Here is a 23,320-nt window from a genome sequence, read left to right on the forward strand (position 1 = left end):
TTTTGTATTGTTATATAGTATATCACAGCCGTTTCGATTTTATATATATCGTTTGATTGTTTATTCAAAACATCGCCAACAACGCTAAGTCAATCCAAGACAAGACAACCTCTCTTAACATCCTCAACCATCACTATCAGGAAGTTTTCAGCATGACCATGCTGAGGGTGACGGATTCGATTCCCGGTCGGTCCAGGATCTTTTCGTAAAGGAAATTTCCTTGACTTCCTTGGGCATAGAGTATCTTCGTGCCTGCCACACGATATACGCATGCAAAATGGTCATTGGCAGAGGAAGCTCTCAGTTAATAACTGTGGAAGTGGCACATAATAACAGATAATAACAAATTTAGTTATCGATGATTTTGGTATATCTCGATAACATAAAAATACCCAATAATAACAAAATATGTTATCAGTTTCCAAATGTATATTTCAAAGCTTTCCCAAAACTGAGAGTCTGATGAACCTCGAATCTAAAAATAGATTCCACTTCTCACCACCGATGCGACGGAAGTACGAGCGTACGAGTACATAGCGTAGAGTAGTTACTCTCCCTCTCACTGAGTCCTGTTGGTATGGGGGCTATCGGCTGCGACTTGCAATCGCTCGATCAGGGTTCGAGACCCGCTGGGCCAAATAGATGAAAACATGGGTTGTAAATTGTAAGAAACTTTTTTCAATTGCTGACGATGTCGGTAAAGTAGATTTTTACTGTTTAAAAAAAAAGACACTACACCGTCTTCAACCAGAGGTTGCACAGACTGAACATTCACTAACATTAGGCAACGGACAACACGGAACACCCAGTGGACCAGTGGAGGATTTTTCGTTTGACGAAAAGTTTCCTCCGGCTGGAGCGGGAATCGAACCCTCACTCCGTGGCACTCACAATACGCCTAAACGACTGACGATAAAATAGTTCTTAATGATAACAAATTGATAACAAACCCTGTTATCAATCAGCTGTCTTTTTTCATGTTGATAACTAAATGCAATTTTGAACAAAATATTGTATAACACAATTAGTTATCAACTTGAACTCAATGATAACTTTCAGATGGCAAAGCTAGTCATACCATAAAAACGAATGCAGTAAGCAGAAATTAAGACATTCGATTGCTTAACGTTTGTTGCTAATGGTGTTGTTGATAAATTTGAAACAAAAAATGTTGTATTGAGAAGGCCCGTAATGGTGGTTCTTGATCAAATATTCCAGTAAAAATTATTCTTACTCTTACCAATCGAGAAATATCTTTTATAATCGATACAGCAATTTTTACTAGGGGGATTCCTTTAACAGCGTAAACTGATTAAACTGATTAAACGTCGCGATAACCAAGGCAATCTTTGATTATTTCATTCGCAAAATCGTGAAATAATTCAAATAAGCGGAAAGTCATGGCTTACGCAGGAATTTAATCTGTTTAGTGAGTACCTCTATTGTGTTTGGAAATTAAATATTTTATCTGTGTTTTGGTATTCGAGGAGTAATTTTGAGTTATCATTTTTGTTATGTTGGTTCTTAATTCAACCTAAACGATAACAAACTCAATTATCAAACGAATGATAACCTGGTAATAAAACTTGTTATCATTTTGTTCTTCGCCTTTGCTCGGGGTGCAGGCAGTACGACATTTGCCGGGACAGCTAGTTTCTCAAAAAAGTCGCCCAAAAAACACTTGCAGAGCATTTGAAAACGCGTCGTTTCGTGCGCGGAGACGGTCGTTATCTCTTTTGGTTCAATAGTTACAGGCGGTTTTCTCTCAAAATCATAGTTTGTTGAAAAGGTGTTTCAGAAATTACAAATACATTAACAATTAACTGCTATTTTAATTTGAGCACAATATCCAAAAAATTTTCTTCTAGCTCTTATAGTAAACATGCAAACGAAACAAATAATGCCAATATTGTTGATATTTCTGGTAAAAGTTAAAAAATAGGGTTCTGTAAACTAGATGATTAAAATTTGAAGTTGCACAAAGTGGTCAAAAAATGTAGCATAATAGAAAAGAAAAAAATCTCACAGATAAAATATTTAATTTCCAAACACAATAGAGGTACTCACTAAACAGATTAAATTCCTGCGTAAGCCTTGATTTTCTGCTTATTTGAATTATTTCACGATTTTGCGAATGAAATGCCTTGGTTATCGCGACGTTTAATCAGTTTAATCAGTTTACGCTGTTAAAGGAATCCCCCTAATAAAAATTGCTGTATCGATTATAAAAGATATTTCTCGATTGGTAAGAGTAAGAATAATTTTTACTGGAATATTTGATCAAGAACCACCATTACGGGCCATCTCAATACAAATTTTTTTGTTTCAAATTTATCAACACCACCATTAGTAACAAACGTTAAGCAATCGAATGTCTTAATTTCTGCTTACTGCATTCGTTTTTATGGTATGACTAGCTTTGCCATCTGAAAGATGGAATGAGCAGAAAAAATAAGTTTGTTTAGATTGAATGCGTTCAGGAAAGCTAAGAAACTGTGTGGTAGTGCTCATGTTCCGTAGAAAACCTTAAAAAATAAGAAACTTGATCTCCGAAAAAAATGTTGTGGAAATGCCTTTATCGATTTTTCCTGAATTTTGATCAAGGCATTCCTTAGACAACTTGTTAAGAAAGCGAATGTGATACAAAAATTAGATAATTTTTGGTATGTAGTTATAAATAATGTTGAAATCATTAAAAAAAAACATCTTTGTGCAAAAGCAAAATTGAAAAATTATGTTTTTTTGTTAAAGAACACGAATACTCTTTTAAATATCAAGACAATTGAAAGGAAATATAAAAATATGGAGTGCTAGACTCTGAAAGAAGTTGATGAAAATCATTAGAACAGTTCATTCAATTTAATAAACAAAGTGTATTTATAATTTATAATAATCGCTACCAGCTCAGTGCCTCTCCTTTATTCAATCTAGGTATAACATATTTACAATTTATTTCCATTTACCTACCAGTTGATACCTAGCTCTCCACTCCACTGAGCTGTGTGATGCACCTCCAAGGATTTACCTACCATTCAACAAATACATGCCCGGGGCCAAAATACGTCCACTACCATACATATATAGCTATTCATGTAAATAAAAAAGTTTGGTCTCCAATTTCTTTGAAAATATGGACCACCCTCATTTTCATATACATTGGGAAGTGGGCCTTATTGGTAACAACTTTGTAAAGGACCATATTTGTCTAAAAAATCATTTTAAGGCGCTGAATGCATCTTTCCTCATAAATCTGGTTCGTGGACCACTGTGCAATGAAACTGAATCAACAATTCCTCGTCACAACACTCGGTTCCATCCTCGACTGCTTTCCACATTTTCCAGATCATTCTGTACCTGGTTCGCCCATCAGAGTTGTTCTATGGTTTTCTACATGCTCTGCCCATCGTATCCTTCCCAGCTTTTGCGACCTTCCGGATGCTAGGTTCGCCGTAGATTGTGGAGAGTTCGTGGTTCATTCTTCGCCACCACGTACCGTTCTCCTGCACACCGCCAAAGATGATCCGAACACTTCGTGGTCGGGGGTGAAGGTTTTTCGACCGCAGGTTCTGAGAAGGGGGCTTCCAAACAATTGAAACAGAACTTTCAAGATAATTCTAAAATTACGCAAGCAAATGGTACAAATTTGGCGAGGATTTTGATGGTAAGAAATATCTATGATGTTGTGAGTTCCCTCCTCCTCTGGAAGGAGGGGTTGGCTGTTATACAAATGAAACAAAAACTCCTGCATGAAGTGTTTAAAAGGTTTTTCTTTCCAGTGTCACTGTTGTGTAATATTTGATGGTCGAACTGTTTACTCTATGGAAAACTTGCACAATTAAGTCATAGTAATAAAGAGTTGGTTGACAATCAAACTGCATACTTTATCTGAGATTTTTTCTTCTTTTAGCCTTCCGTTAGTCACGCGGTTGGTAACCATTTCCCGCACAGCGCTGATGCTGTGTACAGCAAGTGTTCGACGTGTTTAAGGAAATATAACAGCGCGACTATTGAAGTATTGAAAATAGGCTCTTAGTCCCAATTACATTTCTGTTATGAAGAAGTGGAGATTGTCTTTAAAAAAAACAATAAGGGTTCTCACTAAACAGTTTAAATTGCTGCGTAAGTCATGATTTTCTGTTTATTTGAAATGTTTCATGAAATTGCGAATGAAATAATCAAGGATTGCCTTGGTGATCGCGACGTTTCATCAGAATAAACTGTAATAAGCGGTTTACGCGGTTAAGTGAATCCCCCTTAAATAGCATGGTATGCCATGATTATCTGTTCATTGAAATGTTTTATGAAGTTGCAAATGAAATAATCAAAGATTACCTTGGTGATTGCGACGTTTAATCAGTTTACGCCTAGGTTTACGCTGTTTAGTGAACCCCCTTATTATGTTTAAAGAATTTTTGCATGTAGAAACGATTCCACAGAGTTCTCTCCAAGTTGTTAGAAAATCTATTTATAGTCTACCTCAAATTCTAACAAATGTTTTCAATAATTCTAAAATTTATTAAAATTTCTGTACAAAGAGATAGATAATAAGTAAGATTAGAATAACTTTTTTAAATTCTTTCTTATAACTAATTCTTGTAGTTCAACCGCAAGTCTAATCACAGCGTACACCGATATCTATATAGTCAATGTCTCTTATCCTTGGAAGCAACCCAACCTGTTGCATGTACGTAATGTACTTCTTCGGGGTTAACACGTAAGTTATATGTAGCGTGAGCAGTGAGACAGACCATGTGCGGCATAAATTCTCACATTTCGCATCGAAATCCTACTCCCATAATAGTAGTAGTACGGTGCGTGACATGCGTACAAATGGTTGTATATACCAGGCGTACTCTCTTTCACCTCGCAGGATATAAAACATGTAATGTTAAGGGAAAACATGGTAGGTTGCAATAATGTGGCCTTTATTGCTCGTAACCCAAAAGTTAAGCATTTGATAAGTAAATTTAAGGAACTGATGCTTAACTGCCTTAAAAGCATTCAAAACTACAAAAAGTCACTGATACTGAAGCATAGCATATTCTAAGATTGTTTGCAGGCAGTGTATCAGGATATAGTCCTCCCCCGATATCAGCGGGAGAATAGTAGCATATCTTATCAGTTCGTTGTAAACTCATCTGGAGTCAGCATCCAAAGCTTTGCTCCGGGTGCAACAGTGGCTGTAATTGTGATTTTTCATATTAGGAAAAAAATCTATACATTTTTACTAGTGGTTTTATAATCTCCGTTTAGTGGCGAATTGGGAAATACCCAGAAGTTGGCAGCAATATACAAATCAGATAAGGTGAGAATCATTTCATTTATCCTATCTTATTGTTCTCAATATAAGAAAATATAAATTGATTTTTAATACCTATTGTCCTGGGAATTTTATGTCCCGAAAGAATGTTGAATTTTCACGCTAAGGGGCTTGCCTCGACAGTCTCTCACTCTAATAAAGTTCTTCGAGAGAAGCACCATCCCAAGCGGAAAATTCAAGGACATCTGGCTCCGGAATCTTTTCATGAACACCAGCAGCATTACAACACTCCTCCCACTTCAAGTCTCTTATCAATATTCCTTCCTGTCATTGTTCGATGCCGCCTGTTCCAACCGCCCGACCACCCGGTTGTTGGCGCCCAGTCAGCAGCTCACTTTCACTGATGATGCTGCGTGCTTTCCCGTATTCTTAAGAGATGGAAACCGTCTACATTGAATTTCACGAGACACCACTTGTCTTGCAGGCTCGTCGTACTATCATCGCATCGGCGTGCCCCCTTTCTTTACGTATAAATTCAGATCAATAACGATGCGTAACGAAAATCTTGATGATGGATCGTGATGGAATTTCATGACTTGGAAATTTGGAAAATGCCTTTTAATGCGATTTTCGGTCGGGGTATAGAAAATACAGTTGAAACCCGTAGAACACGGCACCACCCACTTAAAGCCCACTTCGATTACTCGGTTGCCTTTCAACCAATAGATCTAATTTTCTGAGCGTGGCTAGAGACAATGGAAAGCTCTGTGTAGTGCATTTTTTTTTTTTTCAGTTTGCAGATTCATATGCATTGCAAAGATCAATGTCAGTGGTTTCCAATCCATGGTCACAAACCACGAGAAATTTTGAAGAACCATAAATTTCAGAATAAAATGGTGCGGCCCATGATCCCGTATTTTGAACCACTGAGCTTTGCAATAGCACTATACTGTAATGAGTGGCCCTAACGATGCACAATTAGAAAAACATGTTCGTTCATGTTGCCCTCACATTTCATAGCCCGTGACCTCATCCTGCAGGAAGCGATGGAAGCCACTGAGCTTTGCAGTACCAATGCATTATAATAAGTGATCCTTATTGAGACGCAAAATCTGAATTCACACATTCTTCTTCTACTTTATGGCTCGACGTCCCACTGGGACTGCCTCGTTTCAACTTAGTGTTCTTTGAGCACTTCCACAGTTATTAATTTAAGGGCTTTCTTTGTCTGCCACTGCATTAATTTGTTTATTGTGAGGCAAGTACATTGAAATACTTGTTAGATATTGCTTTTGTTGGGCCACCCTATTGTGGCCTCCCCAGGCTGTAGCTGATTACTTGACACATGGTAATTAGCTGGCTAGATGCGAATATCAAAATATCCTGGGCCTAAGGGTCGTTTACCAAGACTCCAGGGAGAAATTGGAGGAAAAACGGAAGAATTTCCCTTAAAAAAAAACCGACGTAGTCCTACGTCAAAATTAATGCGGCCAAAGTGGACCTAACTGCCAAGAGAGAGTGGAAAGGAGTGAGTAGCGTATAAAAAAGTAAAAATGTAGCTTAATTTCATGATTTCGTTATAATTTGGGCATGCTTTCTTGATTGGTTTTTGCGAGGGTTACAAAAAAATGCACTTTACCAGTTTCTCCTCCGCGGCTAATTGAGGTCCACTCACTGCGGGAACCATACCGACTCGGTGGTCGATATGCTCGGGCGGTACAGGAACTTTATATGGCTGGGGCCCATCCTGGAAGGTATCTGTCGTGGAGGCTTCAGGCGAGCTGTCACAGGCCGATCTCCGTAGCTTCGCCGTACGAAAAAACTACCAGCGTGGAACTGGCCGGATCGGACTTGGCTTGGGTCGGATACACTACCAGAAGGCCGGCTCCAAATAGTGGCTTGAATCTAACGTAGTCGTCTCTTCACTGGCCATCCACAGGAGTATACGACACAAACGCGACCGACGTTTTAGAAAATCATCAGTACTATCCCTGAACACTCCGTGACATCCGGCCACGATGGCCTTTCAATTTCGTATCGCACTTTAGATTCTTAAGAAATTGACATGGCCCGTGACCCCAGATTGGAAACCGCTTGGAGCTTTACAACAACACCATATTTTAATAGCTGTCCCTTGATATGCAGAATCCTTAAAACATTCACACTTTTTTCTAGGACTTGCAGTTTTTGAAAAAATAGCATGCCTCGTTACCCCAGATTGGAATCCCCCGAGGTTTACAAAACCGTAATCCGAGATAATATAGCTCAAAATTTTCGATCTTACTTGATTATTTCACTTGTTTTTAAGTAAACGTGATTTTATGCCACAAAAGTTCAGCATACTACCCAAAAAACATAAATGGCCGAACAACAGTTTCTTAAGCTAAAGTTTGCTTAAAAGTTGTTTATTCCACTATTATGGAGCAAAACTGTTCGCTGGGAAGTCGCTTTGATCGATCTTATGAGCTTCCCGGAGAAGCCTTTCTCGTCCATGATTTTCCGTATCTCGATTCTGTCGTACGCCGCCTTGAAGTCGATGAACAGGTGGTGCGTTGGGGCCTGGTGTTCGCGACCTTTTTGGAGGATTTGCAGCACGTCACGCGGCAAAAAGATTTGGTCCGTTGTCAAGCGGCCATCATCACAGCCGGCTTGAAACTCATTAATTTTGAGTGAAAGATGGCGGAAGATGATCTGGATATCACTTTGTAGGCGGCATTCAGAATTGTGTTCACTCGGTAGTTCTCGCACTCCAACTTGTCACCTTTCTTGTAGATGAAGCAAATGACCCCTTTCCTTCCACTCATCCGGTAGCTGTTCGGTTTTTCTGATACGGACTATTAGCCGTTGCAGGCAGGTGACCAACTTTTCAGCTACTACAGTCGACTCTCCACATGTCGATGTTCTACATCTCGATATCTCTCCCTATCTCGATAATTTGCTCGGTCCCTTCAATCTGCATACATTTTACCTGCGGTGTCGGCACCTCTCAAACGTCAAATTTCGTGTGAGAGTAAGCAGGCCAGAATAAATTCGTGCAGTGGACCATATATCGATATCTCCTTATCTCGATATCTCTCTATCTCGATGCGATCTAGTTCGTTTTTGCTCCACATTTTCTCTCCGTATGTCGATATGACCATTTTCACAGGTTGCTAGACCAAGTTTGCTAGGAGCAAAACAGTCTGGATGGGCGAAGTGACATTTGTTTGTTGATTATTTTTCCTAGTTACGGTGTTTTTTTCAATCTAGTGTGCATTACTAAGTCGTTCTGCAAGTCAATCTCTCCCTATCTCGATGGTCCCTTCAATATCGAGATGTAGAGAGTCAACTGTATACCATCTTTACCTGCTGACGTATGTATAGTTCTTGAGCTTCTAGATAGCTCTCTTTACTTCCCTCAACGTTGGCTCGTTGTCGCTCCCTACTGCACTGACGTAGTCATTTCTCCCTCTGCCTCCATGTTTGCGCTCTCAGCACCATTCAGGTGTTCTTCGTAGTGCTGCTTCCACCTTTCGATTACCTCACGTCCGTCAGACAAGATTAGAGATGAGTGAGTGAACCATTACTCTTTTCAAAAGAGTTTTCAAATATGTTCATTAGACTGGCCCAAATACAAAAATGTCGAAAAATTCCACGGGGCACCCACTAGAATCGTACCTTTGGATGAGAAGAATAATCTGTGAAAGATTCAGCTCAATCGGTTGAAAATTGAGCTGGCGCAAACGAGTTGAAGGTTTGTATGGGATGTTCAGTCCAAATATATGGGAAATTGGATGACCTCCAGTCTCTAATTCAACACGCCTGTTTGGCGAGTTCGATTTGGCTCAAAATTGAAATAATGGTAGTTGATACCCTTAAAAACAACTTTGTAGAAGACCATATCATGATAAAACTTAATTTAGTTGCGGTTTCGACCAATGAAAGCAGGATGAGGACATCTTCCCCCGTTTACTCTCCATTGTTATATGCAGCACGTGTTCGTCGGTCATAGCTTGCGCGCAACATCATAGGCAGCTATGCAATTCTTCATTGTCTCGATATCCATTCACGGGCGTGAGCAATGGAGATAAAGAACAACATAGCCGCCTATGATGTAGTGCGCAAGTTTCGAACGGAAAACACGTGCTGCATGTAACAACCAAGAGTAAACGGGGGAAGATGTCCTACTCCTGCTTTCGTTGGCCAAAATCGTAACTAAATTAAGTTTTATCATGATGTGGTTTTCTATCAAGCTGTTCTTTAGGGTATCAACTACCATTCTTTCCATTCTGAGCCAAATCGAACTCGCCAAACCGGTGTTCTGAATGAGAGACTGGAGGTCATCCAATTTCCCATATATTTGGACTGAACATCCCATACAAACCTTCAACTCATTTGCGCCAGCTCAGTTTTCAACCGATTGAGCTGAATCTTTCACAGACTGTTCTTCTCATCCAGAGGCACGATTCTAGAGGGTGCCCCGTGAATTTTGAAAACTTTTTTTTTCGCATCATACAAATCTGGGCCGGTCTAATGTTCATGACGATTCCAACGAGTTGACTATGCACTTAATGATGATTCGACGTAGAACATCACAGTCTTTGCCAATTGATATTTTATTCATCCTTATATTGTGTGAACGGCTCGCACCAGTGAATAGATTCTTAATTAACGAAAAATTCACGAAAATCTGTGAATGAGCCATTTTACGAATCGACAACATTGTTGATGATGATATTAATTTTCACATGTTAGGACGCCACCTCCTGTCAAATTTTCATTCATTTTGGGTGGTTGGAATTTAGGTTACAATGACAGGGTGTCATAAAGTGTTTAATTTATGATGAGTAACGGATGGTAATATGTGAAAGATACGGGTCTCCAGTTAGCCTAGTGGTTAAGGCTATATGGATTGCCAATCCGGAGACGGCGGGTTCAATTCCCGTTCCGGTCGGGAAAATTTTCTCGACTCCCTGGGCAAAGTGTATCGTTGTACTTGCCTCACAATATACAAATTCATGCAATGGCAGGCAAAGGAAGCCCTTCAATTAATAACTGTGGAAGTGCTCAAAGAACACTAAATTGAAGCGAGGCAGGCCAAGTCTCAGTTGGGACGTAGACCCATAAAGAAGAAGAAGAAGAAGAAGATGTGAAAGATAATATGGTATCAGGTATCAGAAGGCCGGCTCCAGAGGCACGTTATCCTCTATTTGGGACATTTGTGCCATCGCCAAAATAACAGCCTATTTCATCATCTACCTGAGGGAAAAGGAAGGAAAAAGGATTTGGATGGGGATAGGGACAGGTAGGGAAATAGGAAAAATACCCTGGAAGAGGGTACTAACGCACAAGCGTACCACAATGGGTTCAAACAGCGCCCTGAAAAGGGCACTGTAATAACGCATAAAGCGAAAGAGAGCCTATAGCTCTTTACCACAGCGGGTTAAGAACAACAACCTGAAGATTCAGGTTTCTGAAGTCAGTTTCACTTAATAAGTGTTTACCGAATACTCGTAATCGCAGTTGCGCGAAAACTGGACAGTTACATATCAAATGATACGAAGTTCCATAATCGGATTCACAGCTATCACAGGCAAATGAATCAGCTTGCTGAATATTCGCCATGTGATAGCTGAGTCGGCAGTGGCCAGTCAATGCTTTGACCAGCATGCTGCAATTCTGCTTAGACAGATTAGTTAGATACTTCGCCACCCGTAGAGATGGCTCAGCACTATACAATTTGGTTTGACGACATGACTCCAAACTATTCCAATATTGTCTGTGTTGAGTGACAGCCCAGGTGTGAATCTGAAGCTTAATCCAACACTTCGATATCGGAATAGCTGGCTCAGGGCCAATGAAGTCATGTGATGCTCCAGAGCGAGCTAACTCATCAGCCAATTCATTTCCAGCGATGGAAGAATGACCAGGTACCCATAGAAGGTGAACAGCGTTTGCTGAATTCAGCTCCTCGATTTGAGTTCGACAAGCGATAATAAGGCCAAGTCTCAGTTGGGACGTAGACCCATAAAGAAGAAGAAGAAGAAGATGTGAAAGATAATATGGTACATGTTTCTAATGGGTGGTCGAATGAATTGAGGGATGGTGACGAGTCATATTGGGTAATTCTCGCAGAGACAGGCCCACTATTTACACCTTGTCTTCAAAAATGTTTAAGGTGTCGATTTTCTGAAAGCCCTCGCTAAAAAAGTAAGAAAAATGCATTTGGTTACTCCAATTGATGGACCCCCCGTTAGTTTGAGCCACAACATTTTTTGCAGACCCTCGATTTTGGTCAAATGGTGGCTCACTTAAACCGTTATAACTCGAAAATTTCTCCAAAAACCACCTCAAAACGAATTGTTTTTGAAAAGAGGAAAGATAGAGCTACTATTTACAATAATAAAAAGTTGGGCTACCATAACATATCAAAAAATTATCTTTTTTTCCTATCAAAAGTTATCTGCAGTTTTGTAAATTAAGCCATGTCTTCTCCATTTCCATGCGCACCGGCAACGACATGCAACAGCATCCGAGTTTACGCCTGCATGTATACTAGAGTGGGTCATCGTTTATATGGAAAAATGAAAAGTTCAATGGTATCCCATCAGATCAAAGCTTTTTTGTTTCCATTTCAGGAAATTTGTGCAAATTTTGAGCACGATCGGTTATGTCTACGTTTTGCGCATCGCGTTTGAAGTTTGTATGGGGTTTTACATGGGAAAACACACTTTTTTGCATTTTTCTCATAACATGCTCGATTTTTCCCAAAACCATGTAACCGATAAAGTGAAAACAAAGCCTAGGGTGTCCTGAAAAACTTTGTCGAAGACCGCGAAGTGATCTGATGCTTATGAAAAAAGTTATAGCGTTGGCATTGCTTGGCGAAACAGCATAATTTTGTTGCTATTGTTATTCCTTTACATGTTAAAACATAAACACATGCATGCGGTTCGTTGGTTATAACTATTTTCACAAGCATCGGATCGCTTTGCGGTCTTCAACAAAGTTTTTCAGAACATCCTAGGCTACCATTTTACAGTATCGGTTGAAAAGTTTCAGACATTTTTTTCAACTTATGACAAAAATGCGAAAATGCATGTTTTCCCATACAAAATCCCATACAAAATTCAATTGCAATGCGCAAAGTGTAGACGCAACCGATCGTGCTCAAATTTTGCACAGATACTCAGGACCCGAAACGGAACCAAAAAAGCTTTGATCTGAGAAAACGGTTCCGATGACCCACACTAATGTACACACAAAGGCGCGTGCCGCAAAACTTGGCCAAATCTGAGGTTCGTTTCCGTTTTGTACTGTTTCTCAATGATGCGGGAATTGCTTTCATATCTTTTATAGTGTTTTGAAAAGCTTAAACCTTCCGCTTTCCATTAGTGGACTCAGAATTTAAATTCGTGTTCGTAAACACTGCGAAATAACGCTGCATTTATGTAAACGGCCGGCTCCGGGCCCAGTGCGCAAAAGTGGCATGATTTACAAAACAGCAGATAACTTTTGAAAGAAGAAAAAGACATCTCTAATTTTTTGATATGTTATGTATAAATGTCTCAGCTTTCAATTGATGCAAAAATTTTGAAAATCTGTGGTTGCCCTCATGGTGAAAAACATGTATTGGTATAAAAATCCAAGATGGCGGCCAAAATCAATATGGCCGACCCAACTTTTTATCATTGTAAATAGTAGCTCCATCTTTCCTCTTTTCAAAAACAATATGTTTTGAGGTGGTTTTTGGAGAAATTTTCGAATTATAACGGTTTAAGTGAGCCACCATTTGACTCAAACTAACGGGGGGTCCATCAATTTGAGTAACCAAATGCATTTTCCTTACTTTTTTAGCGAAGACTTTCAGAAAATCGGTACGTGAAGAAGCTTCCACACGAAGCGAAACGTTGGATGAAAATTAAAGAATCGTTTTCAATCCATTTGATGACTGAATCGCCAACTTACCGTAACCTAAAAATATCAGTAAGTGTACTGATTTATCGACCGTATTCTATAATTAACTTGATGATTTTGTGGCTATATCGGTCTCTTTCTACTCATAAGTATAAGGGAGTAGAGATCAAAGTGGATAATGAAATGATAGATATGATAGAATTCGCTAGGTAGCGAACAAGTGTGAAAATTTTATAGAAGGTGAAATTAGGCAAGTAGGCCATGTATTGAACGGGTGCCTGAAACTTTTGCCAGTCTTGGTAAGGTGGTATGAACTACCAACCAAGCCGATCTGTTTAAAAGCACAGGTCGCACGGCAGAAGTTTCACGCATTCGATGTATTCGTTCAATACATGGCCTACTTGCCTAATTTCACCTTCTATAAAATTTTCACACTTGTTCGCTACCTAGCGAATTCTATCATATCTATCATTTCATTATCCACTTTGATCTCTACTCCCTTATACTTATGAGTAGAAAGAGACCGATATAGCCACAAAATCATCAATATCAGTAAGCTTTTACCAATGTTTTTCCACTCAACAATAGAAGTACAGTGATCAATTGACCAAACGATCATTGTCAATGGTCATTCATTTTAATGACCTTCGGCAAACTAGCCTTCGACCGAATGACCCGACAGCGTTGGCTACCATGAATGTACTCCAGCAGTCCTAACACTCAAAACAGAATACCGAGATCGGGTGTGAGAATCTCGGTTAAAGTTCATTTGCTGACATCTCGGCTAAACGCTTGACGTTTAATGTTTGATGCTAGCGGTACCAATGGGTGCTGCTATAAATAAACTTGACTTTTTACTGATATATCAGGTAAGTTGAGATAGCCTAGTGCTCTGATTGTGTAAGTGCGCTCGTCCTCGTTTGGCTACGATATCTTGACAGTCTGCGCTCTAGGTCGTACCGAGGCAGCCGTCGGTACCGTACATTCTGTTAATTATGGATGCAATTGGATCATCACCATGTAGTGGTCAAAACACATCTTAGCGCCACGCTAGGTCCTAACGCCGAAAATGTCGGAATACGGCCGTCCATAAACATTACCGTGGTTCATTTGCGATCGGTTCATTGTGGTGATCTCCATTTGTAATGATAAAGGAGACTACGCTGTGTGCAGATGAGCTGCGTGGCCATAATCTTGGAGGCGGAGAAATCGATTAATTCAAAGCCGCTGAAATTTCCAATCATCGCCAACCATACCTGGGCGTTGAGGTCTCCTCCTATGGCTATGATGATCTTACGTTGTGGCTTGAGCAGCGATCATACTCGCGTTTGAGCTACGCGTGGAAGGCATGTCATCACCCGTTTGGGAGCCATGCACGTTTATTATGCTAAAGCTTAGTTTCTTGTTACCAAGTACAGCACTCAAGTAAAATTCCACCTTTTTCCGCAAGTAATTTTGACAACTGATCCAGTATTGGAAGAAACGTTACTTTTCCTTACGGAATAATAGCGCGGACTATTCTTCCGCAAGGAAAAGTGACAGCTCCATTTGACTCGCACGGGAGGCGTTACGAGTGTTACACTTTTTTCCTTACTTGCCATCTGCGAACTACACAAGTAATTTTGACGCGGAATCATTACTTGACCATTACTTGTCCTACCTTTTTTGCACAGTACGTACAAAGTGGAAACTAGCTATAAGGTTGAAAAATCGGTGACTGGAAGGACCATTCATATTATTTACCATTGCCATTTGAAGCATATTCATTAACAACCATGCGTCCCCACTTGTTTCTCGATCTCCATCAAAATAAATTATTGATAACAGCATCACCAAGTCATATGATGTGCGGTATTTCCAGTTTACAAGCGATAATAATTGTTATACATAGAATAAAACCAAATAATTCTTCTCCAGATTGGCGAAAGTCCCAAACCAGTTTACAAGCAGAAAAAAAATACATTCGGTTCAGCATCGAAAGATAATTACACGCTTTTAACTAGAACAAATCGGTTTTAATTGGAATGGAGACATAAGAAGGCATGATAACACCATGATAACAGTCAGCTACAGTCAAAATTATTTTCTATCTATCTATATACTTTCAATTTAAATGCATTGATAAACAATGAATGAGCTACAAGGTATAATCAGCATATAATCGTGCCACAGTTCAGATATCTTGCGCATTACCTTTGATAGCATTATCGGTTGGCTTCGAATAGAGTTTACCAATTTTTTACCATTCAATGCACTTCCATCCGCCGGGAACGTTCTGCAAAAATGGTGCTCATGAAGGGATTCTCCACAGTAAGATTTATTACCTAAAATAACACATTCATCAATCATAACTATTTTTCAATCATTTTCAAGCTTTTCCGAAGAACAATCATGTTGGACAGCAAGCTGAACAACATTCGTTTCGAGACAATATCTAGCAAGTACTATGACGACGTGATCGAACACCTTCGACAGACTTTCTTCGCCGATGAACCGTTGAACAAGGCGGTCAACCTTACCCGTCCAGGCCAGGGCCACCCACTCCTCGAGCAGCACAGCCTGTCCACCCTTAGGGATAACGTTAGCATTATGGCCATTTCGAACGATGGTGACGTGAGTACGGGTGGAATCAAGAATTTCCACTGAGATGATTACGAACCTTGTGTTTGTTTCAGATTGCCGGGGTTGCGTTGAATGGAATACTCTACGGGAATAGTGATATCGAGCATTCCAGGGAGAAGCTGAACGATATTCAGGACGAGAACTTCAAGAAAATATTCAAACTTTTGTACGAGCAAAATTTGAAAATCAACCTGTTCAAGCAATTTGATGTGGACAAAATATTTGAAATAAGAATACTCTCCGTTGATTCAAGGTAAGTGTTAGTTAGTAGCAGTTAGTTGTAATCAAGCGAACGGTTATTCTAACGTTTTATGTATGTTGCAATGTATTTTTTGTGTTTGAGAGAATCTTCTGGATCACTTCAATTAACCTCCAACACAGGCTAAGAGTGAAAATTTAACAAATGCCTAAATATTCCTTATGCGAAATTGAATAGAATTGCTTAATAAAAAAATCAAATTAACTTAATCATTTTTTATGGCGACCTACATTATATTTCGATTCCTAAATCATAAAGTTGGTCGTTTCTGTTGGGTCTCTAGTTAGCCTAGTGGTTAAGGCTATGGATCGCCAATCCGGAGACGGCGGGTTCGATTCACGTTCCGGTCGGGAACATTTTCTCGAATTCCTGGGCATAGTGTATCATTTTACTTGCCTCACAATATACAAATTCATGCAATGGCAGGCAAATAAAGCCCTTCAATTAACCCGTTAACACCCGGGACGATCTACTTTTGGTAGAAATGCAATATCTTTCCGACATTTCAAAATATCATAAAGATCGTTTGTTAGTGGATGTCAGTGGATGTACAAGTAACACAAAGAAATACTCAAAATATTGTGAGATACAACAGAGGAAATTGTGGAAGAATTACATCGATAAAGTAAAGAGATAAAAGAGTAGAGCGTGTAGAGCTTGAAGGTCTTAATTCCAGAATAGTTTGGATGGCCTAGATCACAAAGTGAATGTTGCTAAGTTATCAGAGTTGCACTCTGAGGCTCTAAGAGTAGCGTAGATTATGTTCCGCGAGCATTCGCTGCAATAAAAATAGCCTAAGATCAACAGATATTCCGACCCACACTTCAAAATACATTGGGTCCATTTGTATGCCAGTGGACACCCAAATAGTAACACATAGAGATACTCGTAATATAACGAGGTGCAACAGACATAATCGCGAAAGAATTATGCCGATAGAGTGAAGAAAAACAAGAGTAGAGACTGTAGACCTTGAGGGTCCTAATTCCAGAATAGTTTGGAAAGCCTGGAATATCCAATGAATGCATCAAAAGCATTATAACTGTGCACTGAGGTTCCATCAGCAGTATAGACTACATTACACACATTTATTTGTACAACATCATTAAGACAAGACATAATCAACAATAGTATGCCACAATACTCGGTTTGTGGCTGCCGCTCTCCATCCTCGGTCGCGCCCAATGCTCGTCAAGTCACGCTCCACCTGGTCCGCCCATCGTGCTCTCTGCGCTCCACGCCTTCTTGTGCCAACCGGATCCGTTGCAAACACCAGCTTTCCAGGGTTGTTGTCCGGCATTCTTGCAACATGCCCTGCCCACCGTATCCTTCCGGCTTTGGCCACCTTCTGGATGCTGGGTTCGCCGTAAAGTGCAGCGAGCTCGTGGTTCATCCTTCTCCGCCACACACCGTTCTCCTGCACACCGCCGAAGACCGTTCTTAGCACGCGTCGCTCGAAAACTCCGAGTGATTGCAGGTCCTCCTCGAGCATGGTCCATGTCTCGTGCCCGTAGAGGATCACCGGTCTTATTAGCGTTTTGTACATGGTGCATTTGGTGCGTGGGTGAATCTTTTTCGACCACAGTTTCTTCTGGAGCCCGTAGTAGGCCCGACTTCCGCTGATGATGCGCCTCCGAATTTCTCGGCTCACGTTGTTGTCAGCCGTCAGTAAGGATCCGAGGTAGACGAATTCCACCACCGCCTCGTAAGTATCCCCTTCTATCGTAACATTACTACCCAGACGGATCCGGTCGTTTTCGGTTCCGCCTACCAGCATGTACTTTGTTTTTGAGGCATTCACCACCAGTCCGACCTTTGCTGCTTCGCGTTTCAGGCGGGTGTACAGTTCTGCCACCGTTCCAAATGTTCTAGCGATAATGTCCATGTCGTCCGCAAAGCACACAAATTGACCGGATTTTGTGAAAATCATTCCCCGGCTGTTGAGCCCGGCTCGTCGCATCACACCTTCCAGCGCGATGTTGAAGAGTAGACATGAGAGTCCGTCACCTTGTCGCAGTCCCCGGCGAGATACGAACGAACTGGATAGTTCACCCGAAACCCTTACGCAGTTTTGCACACCGTCCATCGTTGCTTTAATCAGTCTTGTCAGCTTCCCAGGAAAGCCGTTTTCGTCCATGATTCTCCATAGCTCTGCGCGGTCGATACTATCGTATGCCGCTTTGAAGTCGATGAACAGGTGGTGCGTTGGGACCTGGTATTCACGGCATTTCTGGAGGATTTGCCGTACGGTAAAGATCTGGTCCGTTGTCGACCGGCCGTCGATTAATCCGGCTTGATAATTTCCCACGAACTCATTTGTTTTAGGTGACAGACGACGGAAGATGATCTGGGATAGCACTTTGTAGGCAGCATTCAAAATAGTGATCGCCCTGAAGTTCTCACATTCCAAATGGTCGCCTTTCTTGTGAATGGGGCAGATTAACCCTTCCTTCCACTCCTCCGGTAGCTGTTCGGTTTCCCAGATCCTGACTATCAGCCGATGCAGACAGGTGGCCAACTTTTCTGGGCCCATCTTGATGAGTTCAGCTGCGATACCATCCTTACCAGCTGCTTTGTTGGTTTTGAGCTGGTGAATGGCATCCTTAACTTCCCTCAGCGTGGAAGTTGGTTCATTTCCGTCCTCCGCTGCACTGGTGTCGTCGTTCCTTCCGTTGCCGTAGGCTCCCGTGCCTACGTTCTCCACGCCGTTCAGGTGCTGATCGAAGTGCTGCTTCCACCTTTCGATCACCTCACGTCCGTCCGTCAAGAGGCCTCCGTCTTTATCCCTGCATATTTCGGCTCGCGGCACGAAGCCGTTGCAGGATGCGTTGAGCTTCTGATAGAATTTCCGTGTTTCTTAGTTTCCATTTCTTCACACTCCGCTTCTTCCAGGCGGCGCTTTTTCTCCCGAAAGAGGCGGGTCTGTTGTTTCCGCTTCTGTTTGTAACGTTCCACGTTCTGTCGAGTCCCTTGCTGCAGCATTACCGCCCTCGCTGCGTTCTTCTCCTCCAAAACCGTTCTGCACTCTTCGTCGAACCATTCGTTCCGTCGATTCCGTTCCACGTACCCGATGGTGCTCTCGGCTGCGTCGTTGACGGCTGCTTTCACTATACTCCAGCAGTCCTCTAGAGGGGCCTCATCGAGCTCGCCCTCGTCTGGCAACGCGGCTTCGAGATTCTGCGCGTATGCTGAGGCGACATCCGGTTGCTTCAGCCGCTCTAGGTTGTACCGTGGCGGTCGCCGGTACCGTTCATTGTTGATGACGGAGAGTTTTGGGCGCAGTTTGACCATCACCAGATAGTGGTCGGAGTCGATGTTGGCACCACGATAGGTCCTGACGTCGATAATGTCGGAGAAGCGCCGTCCGTCAATCAGAACGTGGTCGATTTGAGATTCCGTCTGCTGTGGTGATCTCCAGGTGTAACGATAAGGGAGGCTGTGTTGGAAAAAGGTACTACGTATGGCCATATTTTTGGAGGCGGCGAAATCAATGAGTCGTAGGCCGATTTCGTTCGTTTGCTGGTGGGCGCTGAACTTACCAATCGTCGGTCTGAATTCCTCCTCCTGGCCTACCTGAGCGTTCAAATCTCCTTTGATGATCTTGACGTCGTGGCTTGGGCAGCAATCGTACTCGCGTTCGAGCTGCGCGTAAAATGCGTCCTTGTTATCATCAGTACTTCCGGAGTGTGGGCTGTGCACGTTTATTATGCTGAAGTTGAAGAATCGGCCCTTGATCCTCAACCTGCACATTCTTTCGTCGATCGGCCACCAACCGATCACGCGCCTCTGCATATCACCCATCACGATGAAAGCTGTTCCCAGCTCGCGTGTGTTGCCGCAGCTCTGGTAGATGGTATGATTACCTCTAAACATTCGCACCATGGATCCTGTCCAACACACCTCCTGCAGCGCTACGATGCCGAACCCGCGGTCCTTCAGTAGATCGGCGAGTATGCGGGTGCTCCCAATGAAGTTGAGAGATCGGCAGTTCCACGTACCGAGTTTCCAATCGCAAGTCCTTTTTGTTCGCTGGGGTCGTTGCCGTTGGTCTCGGTTCGTATTATTCTGTTGCTGATTTTCCGTTACAATGGTTTTTTACGGCTGGCTCGTAGGGCCTGACACCAACCCCCTACTTTCCGGAGGACTATAGTGCACAGTTGAGCTTAGAGTCCTTCCCTGGCACTCGGACGTAGATCAGCCGCCCCTAACATGGGGATCAGACGCTGTTGTGAGCCGCTCCCCCTGGAGAACAGACGCTCAGGTTTGCCGAAGCAAACCGCCCCCTTCCATGTCAGCCTACGACCAAAGTTCCCACTGGGGTTGGTTACCCGATCTTCCCTAAGGTTGCTCATAGTTTCCGGCCGGTACCGCGTGGAGGTAGGGATAGGAGCTGCTGGGCAGAGGCTAGTGGATCACAATGGGATCTGAATTGCGCAGCATACCCAGCCTTTACCGTGCCGCAGTATAGACTACATTCCACGAAAAAAAAAATCAACTAAAGCATGATACATGTATGTAGATATCGTAACCCAAACTTCAAATTGTATTGAAAGCCTTTTGTATTTCACGGAATAACCAACTACCACAATATCAAGTTGCTCGTAGCATTGCGAAGTCTAATGGACATCAACGTGACTAAACTTCTTGAACTGAGTGTTGCAGATCAGTGGTCACCAAACTGCGGCCCTCGAGAAGGTTTAGTGCGGCCCGCAATCTGATTTTGGAATATATTAGAAAGATTTCAAATTCTAAAAGCAACACTTTTATTAAATCCCTTTTTAGAAATAAAGAATAATTATTCCCAAGAAAAAGATACAAATAAACAAAAATCAGTATAGTTAAAAATCATTTTCATCTGCAAAATAATTATGCCAAAAAATATAAAAAAGTCCTTTACATATTTTGACTCTAAAACATTATTCTGTAGGATATAAAGGGTGACTTGTATGTCGAAGTTAAATTCTCTATTAAAATTTGATCAAAATAAGTTTTCAAATGCCTTGCGGCCCGCAGCCTTCTTGTAAAATTGAATTGTGGCCCGCGTAGACAGTACGCCTAAGAACCACTGTTGTAGATCTCAAGAAAATGAATTCCCGAGTAGTTTGGATAACTTAGATCACCCAATTCATGTACCACGATTTTTCTAGGGGTGCTTTGAGGCTTTTTGAATACCATAGACTATGTTCTGTGATCATTCATCGTGTGAAAAAAATTGGTTGAGAATGTTGGATTTGTGTCACATACTTCGGAGTACTTTGGAGGCCTTAGAATAGCTCTGGGATCAAAACTACGATGGGTAGTAATACATTGCATGTCAAGGATCAGTGAAGACTATTGATGATTAGCAAAACGACGAAATTTGAGCAAAAACATGTAGAATTTAAAAAAAAAATACAAAAATGCCACGTATTGCCGGCTCCCAGCAAAAGGGGGAGGTATCATGAATTTCTTAGCACAACTATTCCCCTTGACTATGACAAAAATTTCGGGGCAAAATGTTTTAAAACAAAGAAGATATTGCATTTCTACCAAAAGAAGATCGTCTCGGGTGTTTACGGGTTAATGACATCCAAGTAGTCATGCATTACCCGGAACCGTTCCAGAGATATTCCGGATTGAACTGCGATCTTGGGGATGGTTCTGTACCATCGTGATTTTGGTAGATCTGTTTTCAGAATAACTGCTTCTCTCTTAGGAGCCGGATAATTTCGCGGCTGATGCCGCAAACTTACTGGCCTCGAATACATTTGTTATGCTCAGTTTCATCGCCAGGGTTTGACCCCGCTGGCTCCAAAGCGTTAAACCAGATTTAATGAGTTGATCCATCTGGATTAATGTGACAGGTTTCGCGGTGGCCTCATTGGGGACACTTCTAAGTTTCACCCAAAATATCTCATGATCGATTAAGAGCGGCTTCAAAAAAAAATCGGATGAAAATTGACGAATGCAAACCATTTGAAAATGAGTTGTCAGGGTCGTAAAAGTTGATAATGCATGTAACAAATGGAAAATACATCAATTTAACCTATAAAAAGTACACATAATAACCTTGCATGGTACTTCGACTCACGTCATAGAATGAAACATATGTACAGTGAACTGAAATGAGTTGTATAAAACTACAAAAATATGAAACTTAATTACATAAAAAATCTTATATTTATCCTTAGATTCCGCGGCAAAGGATTAGCAAAGAAACTAATTGAAAAAAGCGAAGAACTTGCTTTGGATCGTGGATTCCAGGTAAGCTTCTCAATACAGTAACTAAACAGAAATCCAATGTTTCCAAACCCTTTTTTCGTAGGTTATGAAAACCGATGCAACCGGAGCGTTTTCGCAGCGTGTCGTCAGCTCACTGGGATTCATAACCAAATGTGAAATCAACTACACGGACTACTTGGATGACAATGGCGAGCAGGTCTTCGTTGTCGATCCCCCTCACGAGAAGCTGAAAATTATGTGCAAAGTGATCAACTAAGTAGGCGATGGGACTTCCTGCGAAACTGTGCTGAAATGGCGCTCTGTTGCACTACTGAAGAAACGACCGTACTAGTCATTGACAATAGAAATACCGATAATCATGATAACTATTGAGTAAAAAATGTATGTTACCAGTGGTAAACCGTGTTATTCGACAGAAAACTTATTTACTTCAGTATTTTCATCGTTTTTAGTGAATGTTATTTTATCCACAATATTTTAAAATATTTACCCGTAAAATATTTTTATATTAAAAATGCTTTGAGTGTTTTAGCATTTATATAGGATCGCTAACAAAAGTTAGAACCAGTTGAGGAATGATGCCACTTCACAGTTCGTATTTTGAAAGATTTTGAAAATATCAAATAAAGCACAAATAATTACCGCAAACCACCACAAACCGACCAATTTTGAGTGATCATATTGATTATATTAGGAACTTTGAAACAATCAAACACCCAATCCACAATGGCTTGAAGCAAAAAAGAACTCATCAAACTACATGTATGAACCAACTGTAGAACAGAGAACACAAAATAAACGGTAGTGTTACCAAATGTATACGTATGCATAAATCAAAGGTACATTATTACTTGCACGACTTCCCAACTATTACCCTACCACACCGAATCTGTTTGGCCGCTTAGAATCCGAAAGGTGTGGCTTCTGGGGGTGGCGCCTTCATCATAGCTTCCGTAACAAACCAATCACCGGCGAGCGTCAAAGCAAAGTTACGGCCATAAAGCGTGATAGGTAACAGTAGTAATAATGGGATAGTTTCCCTTTGTATGGGGAGATTGGGG

General features: G+C 41.4%; 2 protein-coding genes across 3 annotated transcripts in view; both read left to right on the forward strand.

Annotated features, from left to right (window-relative positions):
- Positions 1-5,103: 5,103 nt before the first annotated feature.
- LOC109428751 (uncharacterized) lies at positions 5,104-23,097 on the forward strand. 2 transcript variants are annotated; one of them, XM_029877552.2, is made up of 5 exons: positions 5,104-5,305; positions 15,530-15,769; positions 15,832-16,031; positions 22,208-22,280; positions 22,342-23,097. In XM_029877552.2, exons 2-5 carry the CDS (start codon positions 15,548-15,550, stop codon positions 22,513-22,515), a joined length of 669 nt encoding a protein of 222 aa, XP_029733412.1. In that variant the 5' UTR covers positions 5,104-5,305; positions 15,530-15,547; the 3' UTR covers positions 22,516-23,097. The 2 variants fall into 2 exon arrangements, with proteins under 2 accessions (XP_029733412.1, XP_029733411.1); XM_029877551.2 differs by lacking the exon at positions 5,104-5,305 and adding an exon at positions 15,314-15,466.
- The window catches only part of LOC109424542 (uncharacterized), a 33,511-nt gene continuing 33,274 nt past the window's right edge, over positions 23,084-23,320 (forward strand). The window contains exon 1 of the mRNA XM_019699722.3: positions 23,084-23,098. Within this exon, the coding sequence (XP_019555267.3) occupies positions 23,084-23,098 (15 nt within the window). The remainder of the gene's footprint in view (positions 23,099-23,320) is intronic.

The sequence above is a fragment of the Aedes albopictus genome, chromosome 3 (genome assembly GCF_035046485.1).
Source record: "Aedes albopictus strain Foshan chromosome 3, AalbF5, whole genome shotgun sequence".
In the NCBI taxonomy this organism is placed as follows: Eukaryota; Metazoa; Arthropoda; class Insecta; order Diptera; family Culicidae; genus Aedes; species Aedes albopictus.